The sequence below is a fragment of the Echeneis naucrates genome, chromosome 8 (genome assembly GCF_900963305.1).
Source record: "Echeneis naucrates chromosome 8, fEcheNa1.1, whole genome shotgun sequence".
Lineage (NCBI taxonomy): Eukaryota > Metazoa > Chordata > Actinopteri > Carangiformes > Echeneidae > Echeneis > Echeneis naucrates.
In genome coordinates, this window is record NC_042518.1 from 15831044 (window position 1) to 15857719 (window position 26676).

The 26676-nt window shown below is 43.3% G+C and overlaps 1 protein-coding gene across 4 annotated transcripts; it reads right to left on the reverse strand.

The window, feature by feature from the left end:
* Positions 1-19994: 19994 nt before the first annotated feature.
* On the reverse strand, positions 19995-26546 carry tom1 (target of myb1 membrane trafficking protein). 4 transcript variants are annotated; one of them, XM_029509034.1, is made up of 16 exons: positions 26307-26546; positions 25232-25316; positions 25065-25143; positions 24799-24948; positions 24567-24701; positions 24325-24459; positions 24042-24158; positions 23673-23806; positions 23542-23584; positions 23351-23459; positions 23172-23235; positions 22886-22955; positions 22516-22581; positions 21975-22037; positions 21288-21327; positions 19995-20649 (listed from the first exon to the last, which is right to left on the reverse strand). In XM_029509034.1, the coding sequence occupies exons 1-16, from the start codon at positions 26356-26358 to the stop codon at positions 20555-20557; spliced, it is 1437 nt and encodes a 478-aa protein (XP_029364894.1). In that variant the 5' UTR covers positions 26359-26546; the 3' UTR covers positions 19995-20554. The 4 variants fall into 4 exon arrangements, with proteins under 4 accessions (XP_029364894.1, XP_029364897.1, XP_029364895.1 ...); XM_029509037.1 differs by lacking the exon at positions 24325-24459 and having other exon boundaries at positions 26307-26358; XM_029509035.1 differs by lacking the exon at positions 22516-22581 and having other exon boundaries at positions 26307-26358.
* Positions 26547-26676: the final 130 nt, after the last annotated feature.

Sequence of the window (26676 nt, forward strand, 5' to 3'; positions counted from 1 at the left end):
CACGGTGTTTTCACTTTTCGGACCGGAGCTACGGTTTGCTCGCAATTCGAAGTAGTTCGGGACGTGGTCAAAAGCCACTTTTCGGAGCGTTTTCGGGAGAGTCTGAGCTCTGACCCGAACGAATTCTCAAATCACCGTGACGACCGCATCTCTCTCAGCTTAGGTCTGTGGATCAAACCCACTTCACTTTGGAGCCTCACTGCTTCGTCACACTTTGTCACAGAAACGCCGTTCAAAGTTTAACCGGGTCAGAAGACTTTGAACTCTGTTTGTGAGAAAAGGCTTTATGATAGCTCCTACGCTTACTACGCAATCACAGATCAATTGTCAGGCTGGTCTCATCTCACTCTGTCTGTGGCCTATGGCCATCACTTTGAATGATGTCTTCTCAAAGACACACACAGAGATATAGAGATGTAGACACAGATAGATATCCAGCCGCACTCACACATGTACACAGACATACACAGAGACAGATATACAGACGCACTCACACATTTACACAGACATACAAAGAGACAGATGTACAGATGCACTCACACTTTACACAGACATCCACAGAGACAGATATACAGATCAGGTCTGTGGATCAAAACCACCCCACTTTGGAGCCTCACTGCTTCGTCATGCTTTGTCACAGAAACTCCGTTCAAAGTTTAAAAAGGTCACGAGACTTTGACCTCTGTTTGTGACAAAAGGCTTTATGATAGCTCCTACGCTTATTCCGCAATCACAGATCAATTGTCATGCTGGTTTCATCTCACTCTGTCTGTGGCCTATGGCCATCACTTTGAATGATTTCTTCTCAAAGACAGACACAGAGATATAGAGATGCACACACAGACAGATATACAGACGCACACAGAGACAGATATCCGGACGCACTCACACATATACACAGACATACACACAGTCAGATAGACAGATGCACTCACACATTTACACAGACATACAAAGAGACAGATATACAGATGCAGTCACACATTTACACAGACATACACAGACACAGATATACAGATGCACTCACACATTTACACAGACTTACACAGAGACAGATATACAGACACACTCATTGAATCGAGCTCAATCGGTTCTCCGAACGGAAATTTCAGCAGGAAGGCTTTCGACAGCATGACGGTACGCGGGTTGCATATACCGTGACGACCGCATTTCTCTCAGCTCAGGTCTGTGGATCAAACCCACCCCACTTTGGAGCCTCACTGTTTCGTCACACTTTGTCACAGAAACGCTGTTCAAAGTTTAAACGGGTCAGAAGACTTTGAACTCTGTTTGTGACAAAAGGCTTTATGATAGCTTCTACCCTTACTACGCAATCACAGATCAATTGTCAGGCTGGTCTCATCTCACTCTGTCTGTGGCCTATGGCCATCACTTTGAATGATTTCTTCTCAAAGACACACACAGAGATATAGAGATGTAGACACAGACAGATATACAGACGCACACAGAGACAGATATCCAAACGCACTCACACATGTACACAGACACACACAGAGACAAATATCCAGACGCACTCACACATTTACACAGACATACACAGAGACAGATATACAGATGCACTCACACATATACACAGACATACAAAGAGACAGATATACAGACACACTCATTGAATCGAGCTCAATCGGTTCTCCGAACGGAAATTTCAGCAGGAAGGCTTTCGACAGCATGACGGTACGTGGGTTGCTCGTCCAGGTCAGGGGCGACGGGCAACGAACGACGGGCGACGGACGACGGGCCCCGGGTCCCGTGGCACTTCAAAATTTCCCTGGAATTTTCTAGTTTAGTGCCACGGGCTATAAGCACAGAGGGCACTACTTCTACACAGTAGAAGTAGTGGCCTCTGTGCATAGCACGAGGCACTACTTAATCTTGTCCATACTTATTTAGTGCCACGGGCTATAAGCACAGAGGACACTACTTCTACAGAAGTAGTGGCCTCTGTGCATAGCACGAGGCACTATTTATTCTTCGCCCATACTTATTATTCTTATTATTATTCCGTCACTTTTTTGTCCGTTAATGCGGGTCGTACCGCTTGACGTAGCCCTACAATATATATATCAAAACGTGCGTCTCGATCGGGAATAGCGTGCTAAGTTCTGGGTAGTCGATATTCCCATTTTTCCCAAAGTTATTCCCAAAAAACCACAAAAAATCTTCCATAGGAATGAATGGGATTTGGAGAAAAATCTTCTCCGAATTTCACCTATTTTCTCAGTCGCGTAGCTCAGTCATACGTGCGCCTAGAAATGTCATTCAAACGTCAAAACGGAGGAAATCTTGTGCTCTTTCCAGAACACCAAACCTTTTTCTCCTAGGTTGTACGGTTTTCGAACTACGAGCGTTCAAAGGAGCAGTCCGATTCACTTTTTCCTCCAAGTTAGAGTGGAGACGCTCGTTAACTAGAGTGAGAGCACTGTGAAAAATTCAGCCACATTTCCATTTTTAACTCGAGCTCACGGCCAAACCGTGAAAGGGACGCAAATGATTTTTTGGGAAAACGTAGACACAGGTCTTGGGATTCATAAAATCTAAGTTTGACAGCTCTACTCCTCACCAAATTTACACAGGAGCGCTCAGAGCGCCAGCAACACCTGCTTTTGCCCCAATTGACTGCAATGCAAATCAAGGTTTCACTAAAAACAATTTCACTCTGACTTCGCACTGTCCCTACACGCTCATTTTAAGGACTTTTCAAATCAAACAAAGACTGCTGGAATCCCCAGACTCTTCTGCCTCTCACGGTGTTTTCGCTTTTGGGAACGGAGCTACGGTTTGCTCGCAATTCGAAGCAGTTCGGGAGGTGGTCAAAAGCCAATTTTGGGAGAGTTTTGGCGGGAGTCTGAGCTCTGACCAGACTGAATTCTCAAATCACCGTGGCAACCGCAGGTCCCTCAGCTCAGGTCTGTGTGAAGCTGTTGCTGTGGATTGAACCCACCTCACTTTGGAGCCTCGCTGCTTCGTCATACTTTGTCACAGAAACGCCGTTCAAAGTTTAAACGGCTCAGAAGACCTTGACCTCTGACCTTGAGCACTCACACATATACACAGACACACACAGACACACACAGAGACACGCACTCACACATATACAGAGACACAATCACACATATACACAGACAGAAATACAGAGATATAGACACACGCTCACACATATACACAGACATACACAGAGACAGATATAGACACGCACTCACACGTATACACAGACACACAAAGAGACACGCACTCACACATATACACAGACACAATCACACATATACACAGACAGAAATAGAGACATATAGACACACGCTCACACATATACACAGACATACACAGAGACAGATATAGACACGCACTCACACGTATACACAGACACACAAAGAGACACGCACTCACACATATACACAGACACAATCACACATATACACAGACAGAAATAGAGACATATAGACACACGCTCACACATGTACACAGACATACACAGAGACATATATACAGACGCACTCACACATATACACAGACACACACAGAGACACATATAAACAGACACACACAGAGACACAATCACACATCTACACAGACAGAAATAGAGAGATATAGACACACGCTCACACATATACACAGACATACATACAGAGACAGATATAGACACGCGCTCACACATATACACAGACACACACAGAGACACATATAAACAGACACACACAGAGACACAATCACACATATACACAGACAGAAATAGAGAGATATAGACACACACTCACACATATACACAGACACACACAGAGACACGCGCTCGCACATATACAGAGACACAATCGCACATATACACAGACAGAAATAGAGAGATATAGACACACGCTCACACATATACACAGACACACACAGACACACACAGAGACACGCACTCACACATATACACAGACACAATCACACAGACAGAAATAGAGAGATATAGACACACGCTTACACATATACACAGACATACACACAGAGACAGATATAGACACGCACTCACACATATACACAGACACACACAGAGACACGCACTCGCACATATACAGAGACACAATCGCACATATACACAGACAGAAATAGAGAGATATAGACACACGCTCACACATATACACAGACATACACACAGAGACAGATATAGACACGCGCTCACACGTATACACAGACACAAATAGAGTCGTATATACAGACGTACTCACACATTTACACAGACACACACAGAGACACATATAAACAGACACACACAGAGACACAATCACACATATACACAGACAGAAATAGAGAGATATAGACACACGCTCACACATATACACAGACATACATACAGAGACAGATATAGACACGCACTCACACATATACACAGACACAATCACACATATACACAGACAGAAATAGAGAGCAAATAGACAGCATGACGGTACGTGGGTTGCTCGTCCGGGCGACGGGCGACGGGCGAGGGGGCGACGGGCGAGGGGACGACGGGCGGGCGAGGGGACGACGGGCGAGGGGACGCCGTGGCACTTCAAAATTTCTTGGAATTTTCTAGTTTAGTGCCACGGGCTATAAGCACAGGGGCCACTACTTCTACACAGTAGAAGTAAGTGGCCTCTGTGCATAGCACGAGGCACTACTTAATATTGTCCATACTTATTATTCTTCTTCTTATTATTCCGTCACTTTTTCGTCCGTTAATGCGGGTCGTACTGCGTGACGGAGCCCAACAATATATATATCAAAACGTGCGTCTCGATCGGGAATAGCGTGCTAAGTTCTGGGTAGTCGATATTCCGATTTTTCCCAAAGTTATTCCCAAAAAACCAGCAAAAATGTTCCATAGAGAATGAATTGGAATCGACGAAAAATCGCCTCAAAAATTCACCTATTTTCTCATCCACATAGCTCAGTCATACGTGCACCTAAAAATATCATTAAAACTTTAAAACGGAGGAAATCTTGTGCTCTTTCCACAAAATCAAACCTTTTTCTCCTAAACAGTCCACTTTTCAAACTACGAGCTCTCAAAGGAGCAGTCCGAATCACTTTTTCCTCAAAGTTAGAGTGTAACCGCTCGTTAAGTAGAGTGAGAGCACTGTGAAAAAGTAACCGACATTTTCATGTTTAACTCGAGCTCACGGCCAAACCGTGAAAAGGAGACAAATAATTTTTTGGCAAAACGTAGACACAGGTCTTGGGATTCATAAAATCTAAGTTTGAGAGCTCTACTCCTCACCAAATTTAAACTGGAGGACTCAGAGCGTCAGAAACACCTGTTTTTGGCCCAATTGACTGCAATGCAAATCATGGTTTTCCGAAAAACAATTTCACTCTGTCTTTGCACTGTCCCTACACGCTCATTTTAAGGACTTTTCAAATCAAATAAAAACTTTCGGAATCTCCAGACTCTTCTGTCTTTCACGGTGTTTTCGTTTTTCGGACCGGAGCTACGGTTTGCTCGCAATTCGAAGTAGTTCGGGACGTGGTCAAAATCCACTTTTCGGAGCGTTTTCGGGAGAGTCTGAGCTCTGACCCGAACGAATTCTCAAATCACCGTGACGACCGCATCTCTCTCAGCTCAGGTCTGTGGATCAAACCCACCCCACTTTGGAGCCTCACTGCTTCGTCATGCTTTGTCACAGAAACTCCGTTCAAAGTTTAAAAAGGTCACGAGACTTTGACCTCTGTTTGTGACGAAAGGCTTTATGATAGCTTCTACGCTTCCTACACAATCACAGATCAATTGTCATGCTGGTCTCATCTCACTCTGTCTGTGGCCTATGGCCATCACTTTGAATGATTTCTTCTCAAAGACACACACAGAGATATAGAGATGTAGACACAGAGAGATATCCAGACGCACTCACACATGTACACAGACATGCACAGAGACAGATATACAGACGCACTCACACATTTACACAGACATACAAAGAGACAGATATACAGTTGCACTCACACTTTACACAGACATCCACAGAGACAGATATACAGATCAGGTCTGTGGATCAAACCCACCCCACTTTGGAGTCTCACTGCTTCATCATACTTTGTCACAGAAACGCCGTTCAAAGTTTAAACGGGTCAGAAGACTTTGAACTCTGTTTGTGACAAAAGGCTTTATGATAGCTCCTACGCTTACTACGCAATCACAGATCAATTGTCAGGCTGGTCTCATCTCACTCTGTCTGTGGCCTATGGCCATCACTTTGAATGATGTCTTCTCAAAGACACACACAGAGATATAGAGATGCAGACACAGACAGATATACAGACGCACACAGAGACAGATATCCAGACGCACTCACACATGTACACAGACACACACAGAGACAAATATCCAGACGCACTCACACATATAAACAGACGCAAACAGAGACAGATATACAGACGCACTCAGACATATACACATACAGACGCACTCACACATATACACAGACATACACTAAGTCAGATAGACAGATGCACTCAGACATATACACAGACACACACAGAGACAGATATCCAGAAGCACTTACACATATACACAGACAGAAATAGAGGCAGATATAGACACGCACTCACACTTTACACAGACAAACACAGAGCCAGATATACAGATCAGGTCTGTGGATCAAACCCACCCCACTTTGGAGCCTCACTGCTTCGTCATACTTTGTCACAGAAACTCCGTTCAAAGTTTAAAAAGGTCACGAGACTTTGACCTCTGTTTGTGACAAAAGGCTTTATGATAGCTCCTACGCTTACTACGCAATCACAGATCAATTGTCATGCTGGTCTCATCTCACTCTGTCTGTGGCCTATGGCCATCACTTTGAATGATGTCTTCTCAAAGACACACACAGAGATATAGAGATGTAGACACAGATAGATATCCAGACGCACTCACACATGTACACAGACATACACAGAGACAGATATACAGTCGCACTCACACATATTCACAGACACACACAGAGATAGATATACAGATGCACTCACACATTTACACAGACATACACTGAGACAGATATAGACACGCACTCAAACATATACACAGACATACAAAGAGACAGATATAAAGACACGCTCATTGAATCGAGCTCAATCGGTTCTCCGAACGGAAATTTCAGCAGGAAGGCTTTCGACAGCATGACGGTACGTGGGTTGCTCGTCCAGGCGAGGGGCGAGGGGCGACGGGCAACGAACGACGGGCTACGGATGACGGGTGACGGACGGGCCCCGGGTCCCGTGGCACTTCAAAATTTCCCTGGAATTTTCTAGTTATTATTATTATTCCGCCGTTTTTCGGCAGTTAATGCGGGCCGTACCGCTTGACGTAGCCCAACAATATATATATCAAAACGTGCGGCTCGATCGTGACAAGTGTGCTAAGTTCTGGGTAGTCGATATTCCCATTCTTCCCAAAGTTATTCCCAAAAAACCACCGAAAATCTTCCATAGGAATGAATGGGGTCCGAAGAGAAATCGCCTCCGAATTTCACCTATTTTCTCAGTCGCGTAGCTCAGTCATACGTGCGCCTAGAAATGTGATTCAAACGTCAAAACGGAGGAAATCTTGTGCTCTTTCCAGAACATCAAACCTTTTTCTCCTAGGTTGTACGGTTTTCGAACTACGAGCGTTCAAAGGAGCAGTCCGATTCACTTTTTCCTCCAAGTTAGAGTGGAGAGGGTCGTTAACTAGAGTGAGAGCACTGTGAAAATTTCACCCACATTTTCATTTTTAACTCGAGCTCACGGCCAAACCGTGAAAGGGAGGCAAATGATTTTTTGGGAAAACGTAGACACAGGTCTTGGGATTCATAAAATCTAAGTTTGACAGCTCTACTCCTCACGACATTTACACAGTTGCGCTCTGAGCGCCAGCAACACCTGCTTTTGCCCCAATTGACTGCAATGCAAATCAAGGTTTCACTAAAAACAATTTCACTCTGACTTCGCACTGTCCCTACACGCTCATTTTAAGGACTTTTCAAATCAAACAAAGACTGCTGGAATCCCCAGACTCTTCTGCCTCTCACGGTGTTTTCGCTTTTGGGAACGGAGCTACGGTTTGCTCGCAATTCGAAGCAGTTCGGGAGGTGGTCAAAAGCCAATTTTGGAAGAGTTTTGGAGGGAGTCTGAGCTCTGACCAGACTGAATTCTCAAATCACCGTGGCAACCGCAGGTCCCTCAGCACAGGTCTGTGTGCAGCTGTTGCTGTGGATTAAACCCACCTCACTTTGGAGCCTCGCTGCTTCGTCATACTTTGTCACAGAAACGCCGTTCAAAGTTTAAACGGCTCAGAAGACCTTGACCTCTGACCTTGAGCACTCACACATATAAACAGACACACACAGAGACACATATAAACAGACACACACAGAGACACAATCGCACATATACACAGACAGAAATAGAGAGATATAGACACACGCTCACACATATACACAGACATACACACAGAGACAGATATAGACACGCGCTCACACATATACACAGACACACACACCGACAGATTTACAGACACACATTCACACATATACAGAGACACAATCACACATATACACAGACAGAAATAGAGACATATAGACACACGCTCACACATATACACAGACATACACAGAGACAGATATAGACACGCACTCACACGTATACACAGACACACAAAGAGACACGCACTCACACATATACAGAGACACAATCACACATATACACAGACAGAAATAGAGACATATAGACACACGCTCACACATGTACACAGACATACACAGAGACATATATACAGACGCACTCACACATATACACAGACACACACAGAGACACATATAAACAGACACACACAGAGACACAATCACACATATACACAGACAGAAATAGAGAGATATAGACACACGCTCACACATATACACAGACATACATACAGAGACAGATATAGACACGCACTCACACATATACACAGACACAATCACACATATACACAGACAGAAATAGAGAGCAAATAGACAGCATGACGGTACGTGGGTTGCTCGTCCGGGCGAGGGGCGACGGGCGAGGGGGCGACGGGCGAGGGGACGACGGGCGGGCGAGGGGACGACGGGCGAGGGGACGCCGTGGCACTTCAAAATTTCTTGGAATTTTCTAGTATTCTTATTATTATTCCGTCACTTTTTCGGCATCTAATGCGGGTCGTACCGCTGGACGAAGCCCAACAATATATATATCAAAACGTGCGGCTCGATCGGGAATAGTGTGCTAAGTTCTGGGGAGTAGATTTTCCGATTTTTCCCAAAGTTATTCCCAAAAAACCTGCCGAAATTTTCCATAGAGAATGCATGGGAGACGACGAAAAATCGCCTCAAACATTCACCTATTTTCTCATTCGCATAGCTCAGTCATACGTGCACCTAAAAATATCATTCAAACTTTAAAACGGAGGAAATCTTGTGCTCTTTCCACAAAATCAAACATTTTTCTCCTAAACAGTCCACTTTTCAAACTACGAGCTCTCAAAGGAGCAGTCCGATTCACTTTTTCCTCAAAGTTAGAGTGTAACCGCTCGTTAAGTAGAGTGAGAGCACTGTGAAAAACTAACCGACATTTTCATGTTTAACTCGAGCTCACGGCCAAACCGTGAAAGGGAGACAAAAGATTTTTTGGCAAAACGTAGACACAGGTCTTGGGATTCAGAAAATCAAATTTTTACAACTCTACTCCTCACCAAATTTAAACTGGAGGGCTCAGAGCGTCAGAAAAACCTGGTTTTGGCCCAATTGACTGCAATGCAAATCAAGGTTTTCCGAAAAACAATTTCACTCTGTCTTTGCACTGTCCCTACACGCTCATTTTAAGGAGTTTTCCTTTCAAATAAGACTGGCAGAATCCCCAGACTCTTCTGTCTCTCACGGTGTTTTCGTTTTTCGGAACGGAGCTACGGTTTGCTCGCTATTCGAAGTAGTTCGGGACGTGGTCAAAAGCCACTTTTCGGAGCGTTTTGGGGAGAGTCTGAGCTCTGACCCGAACGAATTCTCAAATCACCGTGACGACCGCATCTCTCTCAGCTCAGGTCTGTGGATCAAACCCACTTCACTTTGGAGCCTCACTGCTTCGTCACACTTTGTCACAGAAACGCCGTTCAAAGTTTAAACAGGTCAGAAGACTTTGAACTCTGTTTGTGACGAAAGGCTTTATGGTAGCTCCTACGCTTACTACGCAATAACAGATCAATTGTCACGCTGGTCTTATCTCACTCTGTCTGTGGCCTATGGCCATCACTTTGAATGATTTCTTCTCAAAGACACACACAGAGATATAGAGATGTAGACACAGACAGATATACAGACGCACACAGAGACAGATATCCAGACGCACTCACACATGTACACAGACACACACACAGACAAATATCCAGACGCACTCACTTATATACACAGACGCAATCACACATATACACAGACATACACACAGTCAGATAGAAAGATGCACTCACACATTTACACAGACATACACAGAGACAGATATGGACACGCACTCACACATATACACAGACATGATCAGGGACAACTATACAGACGTACTCACACATTTACACAGACACACACAGAGACAGATATCCAGATGCACTCACAGTTTACACAGACATCCACAGAGACAGATATACAGATCAGGTCTGTGGATCAAACCCACCCCACTTTGGAGCCTCACTGCTTCGTCACACTTTGTCACAGAAACGCCGTTCAAAGTTTAAACGGGTCAGAAGACCTTAAACTCTGTTTGTGACGACAGGCTTTATGATAGCTCCTACGCTTACTACGCAATCACAGATCATTTGTTATGCTGGTCTCATCTCACTCTGTCTGTGGCCTATGGCCATCACTTTGAATGATTTCTTCTCAAAGACACACACAGAGATATAGAGATGTAGACACAGATAGATATCCAGCCGCACTCACACATGTACACAGACATACACAGAGACAGATATACAGATGCACTCACACTTTACTCAGACATCCACAGAGACAGATATACAGATCAGGTCTGTGGATCACACCCACCCCACTTTGGAACCTCACTGCTTCGTCATGCTTTGTCACAGAAACTCCGTTCAAAGTTTAAAAAGGTCACGAGACTTTGACCTCTGTTTGTGACAAAAGGCTTTATGATAGCTCCTACGCTTCCTACACAATCACAGATCAATTGTCATGCTGGTCTCATTTCACTCTTTCTGTGGCCTATGGCCATCACTTTGAATGATTTCTTCTCAAAGACACACACAGAGATATAGAGATGCAGACACAGACAGATATACAGACGCACACAGAGACAGATATCTGGACGCACTCACACATATACACAGACATACACACAGTCAGATAGACAGATGCACTCAGACATATACACAGACATACACTGAGACAGATATACAGATGCACTCACACATTTACACAGACATACAAAGAGACAGATATACAGATCAGGTCTGTGGATCAAACCCACCCCACTTTGGAGCCTCACTGCTTCGTCACACTTTGTCACAGAAACGCTGTTCAAAGTTTAAACGGGTCAGAAGACTTTGAACTCTGTTTGTGACAAAAGGCTTTATGATAGCTCCTACGCTTACTACGCAATCACAGATCAATTGTCACGCTGGTCTCATCTGACTCTGTCTGTGGCCTATGGCCATCACTTTGAATGATGTCTTCTCAAAGACAGACACAGAGATATAGAGATGTAGACACAGATAGATATCCAGACGCACACAGAGACAGATATCCAAACGCACTCACACATATAAACAGACATACAAAGAGACAGATATGCAGACACACTCATTGAATCGAGCTCAATCGGTTCTCTGAACGGAAATTTCAGCAGGAAGGCTTTCGACAGCATGACGGTACGTGGGTTGCTCGTCCAGGCGAGGGGCGACGGGCGACGGGCAACGAACGACGGGCTATGGATGACGGGTGACGGACGGGCCCCGGGTCCCGTGGCACTTCAAAATTTCCCTGGAATTTTCTAGTTTAGTGCCACGGGCTATAAGCACAGAGGACACTACTTCGTAGTGGCCTCTGTGCATAGCACGAGGCACTACTTAATCTTGTCCATACTTATTATTAATATTCTTATTATTATTCCGTCACTTTTTCGGCATCTAATGCAGGTCGTACCGCTGGACGAAGCCCAACAATATATATATCAAAACGTGCGGCTCGATCGGGAATAGTGTGCTAAGTTCTGGGGAGTAGATTTTCCGATTTTTCCCAAAGTTATTCCCAAAAAACCTGCCGAAATTTTCCATAGAGAATGCATGGGAGACGACGAAAAATCGCCTCAAAAATTCACCTATTTTCTCATTCGCATAGCTCAGTCATACGTGCACCTAAAAATATCATTCAAACTTTAAAACGGAGGAAATCTTGTGCTCTTTCGACAAAATCAAACATTTTTCTCCTAAACAGTCCACTTTTCAAACTACGAGCTCTCAAAGGAGCAGTCCGATTCACTTTTTCCTCAAAGTTAGAGTGTAACCGCTCGTTAAGTAGAGTGAGAGCACTGTGAAAAAGTAACCGACATTTTCATGTTTAACTCGAGCTCACGGCCAAACCGTGAAAGGGAGACAAAAGATTTTTTGGCAAAACGTAGACACAGGTCTTGGGATTCAGAAAATCAAATTTTTACAACTCTACTCCTCACCAAATTTAAACTGGAGGGCTCAGAGCGTCAGAAAAACCTGGTTTTGGCCCAATTGACTGCAATGCAAATCAAGGTTTTCCAAAAAACAATTTCACTCTGTCTTTGCACTGTCCCTACACGCTCATTTTAAGGAGTTTTCCTTTCAAATAAGACTGGCAGAATCCCCAGACTCTTCTGTCTCTCACGGTGTTTTCGCTTTTCGGACCGGAGCTACGGTTTGCTCGCAATTCGAAGTAGTTCGGGATGTGGTCAAAAGCCACTTTTCGGAGCGTTTTCGGGAGAGTCTGAGCTCTGACCCGAACGAATTCTCAAATCACCGTGACGACCGCATCTCTCTCAGCTCAGGTCTGTGGATCAAACCCACTTCACTTTGGAGCCTCACTGCTTCGTCACACTTTGTCACAGAAACGCCGTTCAAAGTTTAAACGGGTCAGAAGACTTTGAACTCTGTTTGTGAGAAAAGGCTTTATGATAGCTCCTACGCTTACTACGCAATCACAGATCAATTGTCAGGCTGGTCTCATCTCACTCTGTCTGTGGCCTGTGGCCATCACTTTGAATGATGTCTTCTCAAAGACACACACAGAGATATAGAGATGTAGACACAGATAGATATCCAGACGCACTGACACATATACACAGATGCAAACAGAGACAGATATACAGACGCACTCACACATTTACACAGACATACAAAGAGACAGATATACAGATGCACTCACACTTTACACAGACAAACACAGAGCCAGATATACAGATCAGGTCTGTGGATCAAACCCACTTCACTTTGGAGCCTCACTGCTTCGTCATGCTTTGTCACAGAAAGTCCGTTCAAAGTTTAAAAAGGTCACGAGACTTTGACCTCTGTTTGTGACAAAAGGCTTTATGATAGCTCCTACGCTTACTACGCAGTCACAGATCAATTGTCATGCTGGTCTCATCTCACTCTGTCTGTGGCCTATGGCCATCACTTTGAATGATTTCTTCTCAAAGACACACACAGAGATATAGAGATGTAGACACAGACAGATATACAGACGCACACAGAGACAGATATCCAGACGCACTCACACATGTACACAGACACACACACAGACAAATATCCAGACGCACTCACTTATATACACAGACGCAATCACACATATACACAGACATACACACAGTCAGATAGAAAGATGCACTCACACATTTACACAGACATACACAGAGACAGATATGGACACGCACTCACACATATACACAGACATGATCAGGGACAACTATACAGACGTACTCACACATTTACACAGACACACACAGAGACAGATATCCAGATGCACTCACAGTTTACACAGACATCCACAGAGACAGATATACAGATCAGGTCTGTGGATCAAACCCACCCCATTTTGGAGCCTCACTGCTTCGTCATACTTTGTCACAGAAACGCCGTTCAAAGTTTAAACGGGTCAGAAGACCTGAAACTCTGTTTGTGACGACAGGCTTTATGATAGCTCCTACGCTTACTACGCAATCACAGATCATTTGTTATGCTGGTCTCATCTCACTCTGTCTGTGGCCTATGGCCATCACTTTGAATGATTTCTTCTCAAAGACACACACAGAGATATAGAGATGTACACACAGACAGATATCCAGACGCACACAGAGACAGATATCCAGACGCACTCACTTATATACACAGACATGCACAGAGACAGATATACAGACGCACTCACACATTTACACAGACATACAAAGAGACATATACAGACGCACTCACACTTTACACAGACAAACACAGAGCCAGATATACAGATCAGGTCTGTGGATCAAACCCACCCCACTTTGGAGCCTCACTGCTTCGTCATACTTTGTCACAGAAACTCCGTTCAAAGTTTAAAAAGGTCACGAGACTTTGAACTCTGTTTGTGACAAAAGGCTTTATGATAGCTCCGACGCTTACTACGCAATCATAGATCAATTGTCATGCTGGTCTCATCTCACTCTGTCTGTGGCCTATGGCCATCACTTTGAATGATGTCTTCTCAAAGACACACACAGAGATATAGAGATGCAGACACAGATAGATATACAGACGCACTCACACATGTACACAGATGCAAACAGAGACAGATATACAGACGCACTCACACATATACACAGACATACACAGAGACAGATATACAGTCGCACTCACACATATACACAGACACACACAGAGATAGATATACAGATGCACTCACACATTTACACAGACATACACTGAGACAGATATAGACACGCACTCAAACATATACACAGACATACAAAGAGACAGATATACAGACGCATTCACACATTTATACAGATATAAAGACACGCTCATTGAATCGAGCTCAATCGGTTCTCCGAACGGAAATTTCAGCAGGAAGGCTTTTGACAGCATGACGGTACGTGGGTTGCTCGTCCAGGCGAGGGGCGACGGGCAACGAACGGGCCCCGGGTCCCGTGGCACTTCAAAATTTCCCTGGAATTTTCTAGTATTATTATTATTATTCCGTCACTTTTTCGGCAGCTAATGCAGGTCGTACCGCTTGACGGAGCCCAACAATATATATACCAAAACGTGCGGCTCGATTGGGACAAGTGTGCTAAGTTCTGGGTAGTCGATATTCCGATTTTTCCCAAAGTTATTCCCAAAAAACCACAAAAAATCTTCCATAGGAATGAATGGGATCCGAAGAAAAATCGCCTCAAAACTTCACCTATTTTCTCATCCACATAGCTCAGTCATACGTGCACCTAAAAATATCATTCAAACTTTAAAACGGAGGAAATCTTGTGCTCTTTCCACAAAATCAAACCTTTTTCTCCTAAATACTCCACTTTTCAAACTACGAGCTCTCAAAGGAGCAGTCCGAATCACTTTTTCCTCAAAGTTAGAGTGTAACCGCTCGTTAAGTAGAGTGAGAGCACTGTGAAAAAGTAACCGACATTTTCATGTTTAACTCGAGCTCACGGCCAAACCGTGAAAAGGAGACAAATTATTTTTTGGCAAAACGTAGACACAGGTCTTGGGATTCAGAAAATCTAAGTTTGAGAGCTCTACTCCTCACCAAATTTAAACTGGAGGGCTCAGAGCGTCTGAAACACCTGTTTTTGGCCCAATTGACTGCAATGCAAATCAAGGTTTCACTAAAAACAATTTCACTCTGACTTCGCACTGTCCCTACACGCTCATTTTAAGGACTTTTCAAATCAAATAAAGACTTTCGGAATCTCCAGACTCTTCTGTCTTTCACGGTGTTTTCGTTTTTCGGACCGGAGCTACGGTTTGCTCGCAATTCGAAGTAGTTCGGGACGTGGTCAAAATCCACTTTTCGGAGCGTTTTCGGGAGAGTCTGAGCTCTGACCCGAACGAATTCTCAAATCACCGTGACGACCGCATCTCTCTCAGCTCAGGTCTGTGGATCAAACCCACCTCACTTTGGAGACTCACTGCTTCGTCATGCTTTGTCACAGAAACTCCGTTCAAAGTTTAAAAAGGTCACAAGACTTTGACCTCTATTTGTGACGAAAGGCTTTATGATAGCTCCTACGCTTCCTACACAATCACAGATCAATTGTCATGCTGGTCTCATCTCACTCTGTCTGTGGCCTATGGCCATCACTTTGAATGATTTCTTCTCAAAGACACACAGAGATATAGAGATGTAGACACAGACAGATATCCAGACGCACACAGAGACAGATATCCAGACGCACTCACACATGTACACAGACACACACAGAGACAAATATCCAGACGCACTCACACATATACACAGACGCAAACAGAGACAGATATACAGACGCAATCACACATATACACAGACAGAAATAGAGGCAGATATAGACACGCACTCACACATTTACACAGACATACACAGAGACAGATATACAGACACGCGCATTGTCAAAAGCCATGGGAGAGTCTGAGCTCTGACCTGAGCGAATTCTCAAATCACCGTGATGACCGCAGCTCTCCCAGCTCAGGTCTATGTGAAGCTGTTGCTGTGGATCAAACCCACCTCACTTTGGAGCCTCAATGCTTCGTCATGCTTTGTCACAGAAAGTCCGTTCAAAGTTTAAAAAGGTCATGAGACTTTGACCTCTATTTGTGACGACAGGCTTTATGACAGCTCCTACGCTTCCTCCACAATCACAGATCAATTGTCATGCTGGTCTCATCTCACTCTGTCTGTGGGCTATGGCCATCACTTTAAATGATTTCTTCTCAGAGACAGACACAGAGATATAGAGATGCAGACACAGACAGATATACAGACGCACACAGAGACAGATATCCAGACGCACTCGCACATGTACACAGACACACACAGAGACAAATATCCAGACGCACTCACACATATACACAGACATACATACAGTCAGATAGACATATGCACTCACACATTTACACAGACATACAAAGAGACAGATATACAGATCAGGTCTGTGGATCAAACCCACCCCACTTTGGAGCCTCACTGCTTCGTCATGCTTTGTCACAGAAACTCCGTTCAAAGTTTAAAAAGGTCACGAGACTTTGACCTCTGTTTGTGACGACAGGCTTTATGATAGCTCCTACGCTTCCTCCACAATCACAGATCAATTGTCATGCTGGTCTCATCTCACTCTGTCTGTGGCCTATGGCCATCACTTTCAATTTCTTCTCAAAGACACACACAGAGATATAGAGATGCCAGATACAGACAGATATACAGACGCACACAGAGACAGATATATAGACGTACTCCCACATATACACAGACACACACAGTCAGATAGACAGATGCACTCACACATATACACAGACGGAAATAGAGGCAGATATAGACACGCACTCACTGAATCAAGCTCAATCGGTTCTCCGAACGGAAATTTCACCAAGATGGCTTTCAACAGCATGACGGTACGCGGGTTGCTCGTCCAGTCGAGGGGCGAGGGGCGACGGGCGACGGGCGACGGGCAACAAACGACGGGCGACGGACGACGGGCCCCGGGTCCCGTGGCACTTCAAAATTTCCCTGGAATTTTCTAGTTCTTTTTATTCTTATTATTATTCCGTCACTTTTTTGTCCGTTAATGTGGGTCGTACCGCTTGACAGAGCCCAACAATATATATGTCAAAACGTGCGTCTCGATCGGGAATAGTGTGCTAACTTCTGGGTAGTCGATATTCCGATTTTTCCCAAAGTTATTCCCAAAAAACCAGCCGAAATTTTCCATAGAGAATGCATGGGAGCGGTGAAAAAATTGCCTCAAAATTTCACCTATTTTCTCAGTCACGTAGCTCTGTCATACGTGCACCTAGAAATGTCATTGAAACTTTAAAACGGAGGAAATCTTGTGCTCTTTCCACAAAATCAAACCTTTTTCTCCTAAACAGTCCACTTTTCAAACTACGAGCTCTCAAAGGAGCAGTCCGATTCACTTTTTCCTCAAAGTTAGAGTGTAACCGCTCGTTAAGTAGAGTGAGAGCACTGTGAAAAAGTAACCGACATTTTCATGTTTAACTCGAGCTCACGGCCAAACCGTGAAAAGGAGACAAATAATTTTTTGTCAAAACATAGACACAGGTCTTGGGATTCATAAAATCTAAGTTTGAGAGCTCTACTCCTCACCAAATTTAAACTGGAGGGCTCAGAGCGTCAGAAACACCTGTTTTTGGCCCAATTGACTGCAATGCAAATCATGGTTTTCCGAAAAACAATTTCACTCTGTCTTTGCACTGTCCCTACACGCTCATTTTAAGGACTTTTCAAATCAAATAAAGACTTTCGGAATCTCCAGACTCTTCTGTCTTTCACGGTGTTTTCGTTTTTCGGACCGGAGCTACGGTTTGCTCGCAATTCGAAGTAGTTCGGGACGTGGTCAAAAGCCACTTTTCGGAGAGTTTTCGAGAGAGTCTGAGCTCTGACCCGAACGAATTCTCAAATCACCGTGACGACCGCAGCTCTCTCAGCTCTGGTCTGTGGATCAAACCCACTTCACTTTGGAGCCTCACTGCTTCGTCATGCTTTGTCACAGAAACGCCGTTCAAAGTTTAAACGGGTCAGAAGACTTTGACCTCTGTTTGTGACGAAAGGCTTTATGATAGCTCCTACGCTTCCTACTCAATCATAGATCAATTGTCATGCTGGTCTCATCTCACTCTGTCTGTGGCCTATGGCCATCACTTTGAATGATTTCTTCTCAAAGACACACACAGAGATATAGAGATGCACACACAGACAGATATCCAGACGCACACAGAGACAGATATCCAGACGCACTCACACATGTACACAGACATACACAGAGACAGATATACAGACGCACTCACACATTTACACAGACATACAAAGAGATAGATATACAGATGCACTCACACTTTACACAGACATCCACAGAGACAGATATACAGATCAGGTCTGTGGATCAAACCCACCCCACTTTGGAGCCTCACTGCTTCGTCATGCTTTGTCACAGAAACTCTGTTCAAAGTTTAAAAAGGTCACGAGACTTTGACCTCTGTTTGTGACTTTGATATGATAGCTCCTACGCTTCCTACACAATCACAGATCAATTGTCATGCTGGTCTCATCTCACTCTGTCTGTTGCCTATGGCCATCACTTTGAATGATTTCTTCTCAGAGACACACAGAGATATAGAGATGCAGACACAGACAGATATACAGACGCACACAGAGACAGATATCCAGACGCACTCACACATACACACAGACACACACAGTCAGATAGACAGATGCACTCACACATATACACAGACGGAAATAGAGGCAGATATAGACACGCACTCACTGAATCAAGCTCAATCGGTTCTCCGAACGGAAATTTCACCAGGATGGCTTTCAACATCATGACGGTACGCGGGTTGCTCGTCCAGTCGAGGGGCGAGGGGCGAGGGGCGACGGGCGACGGGCAACAAACGACGGGCGACGGACGACGGGCCCCGGGTCCCGTGGCACTTCAAAATTTCCCTGGAATTTTCTAGTTGTAAATTTATTATGCGGTCGATTGTTTTTGTCTAGATCTATAATAAACTCTGCTATCAGTAATACTGATCGTGTGTAATCACCAATAAATGAGGGCCAAGATTTTTTTTCCAGTAGTATTACATGCTCAGGACCAAATTCACCACTCAAATCAAATGTAATAAACGGTTAGAAAAAAATAAATAAATAAAACATTTAATTAAAATTTGAGCGGTCCCACATCTGCAAATTATTGGATGCGATTATAAGATTAAACCTTTAAGTACTCTTTGAGTTCAGAATACCACCAGGCAGAAGTCCAGTTAATAGATGCAGTTTAATATATGACAGCGGTCTGTCATGACTTTCTGTTAAAGTTCAAGTAAAACGTATTCACATGGGGGAGTTGGATGTACAAAAACAAAACAGTTTTCTTTCACTGTTCAGAAGCATCAAGCTGTTGTGACAGCTGAGCCTCTCTTACAAACAGGTTTACAGTTTTTGCTACTTCAACCAGGGAGATTTCTGGATCCCCTCATCATCATCATCTTCTTCAACAATATACAATAACAATAAAATAATACATAATCTATGATGCAAAACAGTTTTTGTAACAATATCCTCTTGCTCCTTCGATAGCAGGAATGTAACCATATAAAATGTGCAAATGTTTGCATTCAACACATGGAGAAACCTTCACAACAATGTCAAGTAAAAACCTCTGTCCTTCATCTAACAATATTATTCTTAGCAGTTAAAAAACAAGTCATCCAATATTAAATGTTCCATTAGATTGTTATTTGAAAGAAATCTCCTTTCCTCCGTTGATAGCGCAGGGGCTTCATGAGTATTGTTAGTTTGGCAGGTTGGAGTGTGGTTTAAGACTCTGAGTGGTTGGTGTCCTGTGAGGAAGCCCTCAGGGACGGCAGGCGGTCAGCTGCTTTCGCTCTCTCTGCCAAAAACCTGTCAAACTCTGCAGAGGAAAATGAGCAGGATTAGGAGAAACAACACTTTATCTGTCATCTTAAGGAAAACACTGAATGGAATAATGGGATGGAGAAATAAAGAAGAAGAAATCTGCACTATAGTTGTACCTTCCACGTAGTAATAGGGTCAAGTTGTATTTCATAAGGATTCTGTCAGCAGTGTGAGTCAAAATAACCCTGAACTGATTAAAGACTAGATTCGTGTGTTCCATGTGAAGTGAAACCATGACAGGAGCTATAAGGAGAGGCTAATTGAAAAATCACGTCAGAGTTTTTGTGTTGAACAGGTCTCAAAACAGCAGCATGTGTTATTGAAGCCTTTAATTCCACCTGCTGGTCAAATATAGGAAGCTTCAGAAGCAGATAAATGAACATTTGGAAGAATAATGAATTTAATTTATTTATGTAAAGAATGATGAGTGTATCTCGTGCCAAAGACCGTATTTATTCAGTTAAGTTGCAGCTCCAAGCAAAGAAAGCCAAAGTAGCTGGACTGGTTTTCACTGTGTAAAAACTTAAACTGCACATAGGGACAACGGCTCAGGTCAACACTAATACCCGATAAAATTACTGATTTACATGCTACACGTTTTAGCAACAGGAAAGAAAATGTTAAAACCATCACCTTCACTGGTCACACCATCTGACTCCTCGTAGTCATCGTACTGTATGACAAGCACAAAAGACATATCGCTATCATGTTATATACATACAGGACACATACAGTTAAAGGACAGACTGTGCTCAGTGTTATTTTACTGTCTGTCGGACTGTTGAGCTTTATGTCTTTTCAATTAATTAGAAATTTGGTGACAACATTAAAAAGTAATTTAAGAATAAGCAATAAATGTCCCACTAACCACCTAAAGGGCTTCTTGTGGACTTAAATAATTCTGAATTGTGTGAGCTCTGACATTTGTTACTTGACATGTTTGGCACATATGTGTTGCACATTAGTTGTTACTGTACCACAGAAAAGCCCATTATTTTCTCTATCTACCGTTTGATATATAAAATGGCACAAAAGTGTGCGATATGAACATTATAATTCTAAGTTCAATGTGAAATTTCACAGTATGATATTTGTGGCTTAAAAAGTGACTTAAAGTGATCAGTAATGTAAATGTATTTCAGTCTTTTACTGAAACTGCTTTGGTTTAAGCTTGAAGTAGTGCACAGAGCTCCAAGTGAAATAAAGTTAGTGAACCTCTACAACTGAATGAGTTGTGAAAGTGAATGATCCATAAGTGAACTCAGACATGAGCGTTATTACTATTACTATTATTTATATTATTATTATCATCTGTTGTACCTCATCATCCAGCGCTAACCATTTCTCAATATCATCCATTACATTGGACTGGTTGATAGGAATCTACGAAAGGCAGATCATCAGAATGGTCAGTTAAATCCAAACTATTGAAAATATGAGAATGTACCAGTAGAAGACAAAAATCATAAAAAAAACCCCACATATACAAACACACACATACACACAGGAAAAAAAACTCACAAGGACCCATGAGTTGTGAGCAAAGCATTAAATGAAGAGAATTAAAAGTATGACAACAATGTAGCATATCAGGATAGTCCAGACCAAACCAAACACTGTCATGCTCCGTTTCGTGCGTAGGCACAAAATTAAACTCTGAAAATATATTTTGTGTCTTCACCACACACAAAAGCATGCAAACCATTGCTTTTTTTCTCAACATGTACACCACCAAACCCAAAAGTAATCCAAATAAAAGCAATCCAGACCACACTGAAAACTAAGTTCATGACAAAACCAAGAGACAGAAGGCGTGGAGAGGGGACTCTATAACCAGGATACATTTTGGACACAGACCCACCATTCCCCTTTTAATCATCCAATCTAACTTTGGTGAGGAGCTGCGGCTGGAGGCTGCGCTGTCACCCTTCATGCACAGACAGAGAGTTCATTTAGAGAGGCAAACAGTTTCTGAGACACACCAACACATATTGACCAAGCCAGGGGCCTTGTGATTGTTTCATACATAAACTCACTGACAGCAGCGCTCCTTTGAGTGCGAGTTATGTTTTTCATTTCAGAAGCTAGAAATGTATTGAGCCAAATAACCACTTGCTTTAAAAAAAAAAAAAAAAAAAAAAATCATCTCTACGGTCACATCACTGATTTGATCAGTCATGTCAGCTGATGAATCTTGTGACTAAACCTGTTAGCGTGTAGCCTTTGCTCACCGTTCCAGTGTTGTGTAGTCTGTTCTCCTGAGCTTGAGCCAGGCCGTCCACCGCAACTTCACCCTGAATGCTGAAATAGAAGATTTACACCCTGAATAATTGCTGTCTGAGACAAGAATCGAAGGGAATAATTCAGTGAACTACATATGACACATATTTAAAAAGGTTTTGAGTGAAATAGGTTAGAATAGGTGAATAGGTCAGTATAATTAACACTAAATATGCTCTCTCTGCAACTTGTCTTTATTGTGGATGTCATCCGAGCTGTGGTTTCTATTCTCTGTACCTTGGTCTTTGTTGTGTGGACACATTTATTTGCTGTGATAATGTTTCATCTGATTCACTTGTACCTGCAAGAAAAAAAGTAACAAGTGCCAGAGGGTGAATTTTACAGTGGTTTAGCAGAATAAAAAATGATGAATACCACATGTATATCAACAATTACACATTAACAATAAAACTTACTAAGTTTTGCCAACTGACTGGACAAGCTGTCACTTTTAACTGAAGCAATTCCTGACTCCTGAGACTCAGCTGTCAAATCGAGGTCTGTCAGGTTGACGTAAGTGTGACTCTAAGAAACAAAATGTAAAAATTCATAATGCCATCATTTCAGAAAATTGTGAGTGACAAGCTGCTGAAAATCATTTCTTCACCTTCTGTGTTGTATTTTGACCATTTCCTATGCGTCTTTCAAACCTGTCAAAAGCAGAGCAAACATACGGCAGAAATACATTTCTCGTACTTTGTTATGTGACCAAATAACCGTAACAATTATGATAATAACCTGTGGTAGCGAGTAAAGGCAGTGTTTATTTCATCGTTTGTTGCCAGTAACTCTTCAATCAGCTTCTCCTCGCTGAGTCTGGGGATGATCTTCACTATCCTGTCTTGCATGTCCTTACAAACTGTGTATAACTGCTAATGACACAATCAAACAAAAAATGTGTGGGTGGGGGGGTTGATGGGGCAGATGTAACATGAAAACATACACGGTACTAGATCAGTTAAGGGTAACACCGTGTTCGTCATCATGAATGAAAGGGAAATAATTGTCTTCTATCAAAGAGACCAGAAATTTTATTTCACAATTATTGTAAAAAAAAAGCAACCCTGAAAAAGTGTGCCATTTAATTATTATTATCATTTTTTTTACCTCCAGCAGCTCCATGTCTGCTTGTTTTACTGTGGCAGGATCCAGCTGACTCATCATGTCTGACATCATGGTGAGGTTGCTGCGTACCACTCCCAGCTCTGTCTTCAGCCTTTTAACCTGAAAAATCAATAGTATTTCCTAATAAACACAGCTGTAATAACGCTTTACAAAAAGAAAATCATTTTTCATAAGAGGCAGAGTATGAAACCGGAATGGATCACAGACATTTAAGGGATTTCTAGACAATCAACATATGTGACTAAGTAGAAGAGTGCAGTTTCACCTGGCTGGGAGTGAAGGCATTGTTTCCTTCCAGGGCCAGTTTTAGTTCAGAGGTCTGAGGTGGAATGAGAGGAGGTTTGGAAGAAAGGAGCACAGCAGGCAGAGCAGTGACAGCAGGCACATTCCCAGGCAAAGTCTGGTATGCAAAGATACAGAAATGACCCAAAAGAAAAGAGACCAAGAGTGATAGATAAGCACCCAGCTACAAACATTCCATCCGTGTGCACCCAGCCATGTTTGCACCTTTTGGGGGGCTTGTGCAGTTGAGTAACCGTCCAGTTCTGTCATGGGGAACTCGAGCCCTTTCCTTCGCAGGTCTTCATACACTGACACCACACCCGTCAGATCAGGCGAGCTACGGAATGCATCGGCCCACGCCTCAACATAAAAAACCCCACAAATTACTACCAGTCAGCAGAATGAGGAAAATGTGACTTAATTTTCTTGTTCTATGCAGCCACACCTCTTGCCTCACCTGTATGATGCTGAGCACCCTGTCATGCAGGACTAGTGGAGGGTTGTTTCTTGGGATGATCGACCGGACTAGAACTCCTTCTATAAAATCCCTTGTTGTCACCAGGATGTGAAATCTGTAGCCACAGTTCTTCACACAGGTCTCCAGGACCTGACGTCACACAAACACAACAAATCACACCAAGTCTGATATCTGATTACACCTGATTGGAACAAATCCAGAGCCTGCAGGATGGTGGCAAAGCATTAGCTGGAAACAACACTCACTGTAAGTGCCAGCATAACCTCTTTGAAGTTCTTATTACCCACAATCCTTTTCTTTATGGCCCTGACAGCATCTTTAGGCCTGTAATTAAAACATTATCAACAGTCAGAGACATGTAACCTTCAGAGGATCAGCATGTTCCGGATGAAGACAGATAACAAGCACACACCCTTCCTCTGAACTGTTGATCATATCGCATATTTCCATATTGAGAGCCCAGTCATCCGATGGAAGACTGGAGCTGGTTGCACACTCTGAAAAATAAAGAGAGAAACATGATGTTTCCAAAAAATGTGACAACGCTGACTAATAATCTTAGTTTTACATGTGACAAACATATGTGGCATCTAACAGGACTCAGTCCTAGGACACTGATGAGTCCTAATGTGAATGACGTGATTTTTCTCCTTCTATGCTGATAGTTCACGTCTCTTTGTCAAGGAAAATATTCTTAGTTGTATGTAGGGTTACCTTCCACTACATTTGCATAAAACTGAATCAGTTTTAATAGGCCCCACATATGAACTCAACTACAACTGAGCTGAGTGTATGTGCTAATTATGTGCTTTAGAATATTAACCATTTGTGTAAACAATAAGAGGAGCGTTTGGTTTTAACATGGGACACTAAAATCGTTAAAGATGATTAACAATAAGTTATAAAATGTGTTAACAGCCAGGAACCAACTTTTCTGTTCAAATCCAGTCTTTGTTTTGTTACAGTTGTTTAGTATTTACATAAAATAGAGTGTGTATAGAATAATACTGATGTTGGTTTAATAATGCACCCAAATCTACTTATTTTAATGACTTGTCTCTCAATTCCCACCAGTCAATGAAGCCACATGTGGAAAGAATCATTAGGCTCCAGACAAATATAAATCAAATTGGGGTCAGGAGGATGTCGACCGCTCTCTGTCCCGCCCAGCTATTGGCAGGTTAAACAGACAATAACAGCCAATCACCAGGAGCATCCGAGCCTCTTAGTCCCGCCTCTCCCAGATGATTGCTCAGTGGAGGCGTCAGTCAAACCGTAAGCTGCTGCTCTTCTGTCAGTCGTAATAAATTTACCTTGAATTCACAAATCTAGCGTGTTGCCATTATGGAAGGAGACACATGTTGAAAGCCTGTATGACGGAAGTGTGCTGGGACATGTGGGGGTCTGAGCCGTAACCACCGCTGCGCACACGGCTCAGGCATTTGGCCAATACAGTGTAAAGATGAGGCGATAATAAAAGGGCTCACCGATCCGCTGTCCGACCGGCGTGCTGAACGGATTCCCCATTAAAAACTCCATGGTGAGGGCCGGTGAGGGCCCCGCTTTGCGCCGACGTCCCCGGCCGAGCCGTACGCACCAACGAGCCCCGCTCTCCCTCTGCAGACTGCGGCTGCGGTTGCTGCTGCTGCTGCTGCGGCGGCGGCGGCTGCGGCTCCCAGCACAAAGTGGGGCACTAGTTGATCTGCGTCATGCTTTAAAGAGAAAGCAGCCTGCACCCAGTCCGCCTGCTCCGCTACAACTGCTCCCCACACAGGCAGCGAGCAGCCCTGCAGCTCAAACTGGAGTGTCTTTCAACGAGCTGCTCTGAGATACAGCAGAGCACGTTTTCAATGAAGA

Excerpts from the sequence above, each read along its gene's own strand:
- tom1 (XM_029509034.1), bottom strand. The coding sequence starts at position 26,358 with ATGGAGTTTTTAATGGGGAATCCGTTCAGCACGCCGGTCGGACAGCGG. Across the intron at positions 24,159-24,324 it reads ATGCCTTCACTCCCAGCCAG|GTTAAAAGGCTGAAGACAGA; the intron begins GTGAAACTGCAC and ends TTGATTTTTCAG. Across the intron at positions 22,956-23,171 it reads TCCACACAACAAAGACCAAG|CATTCAGGGTGAAGTTGCGG; the intron begins GTACAGAGAATA and ends CTTCTATTTCAG.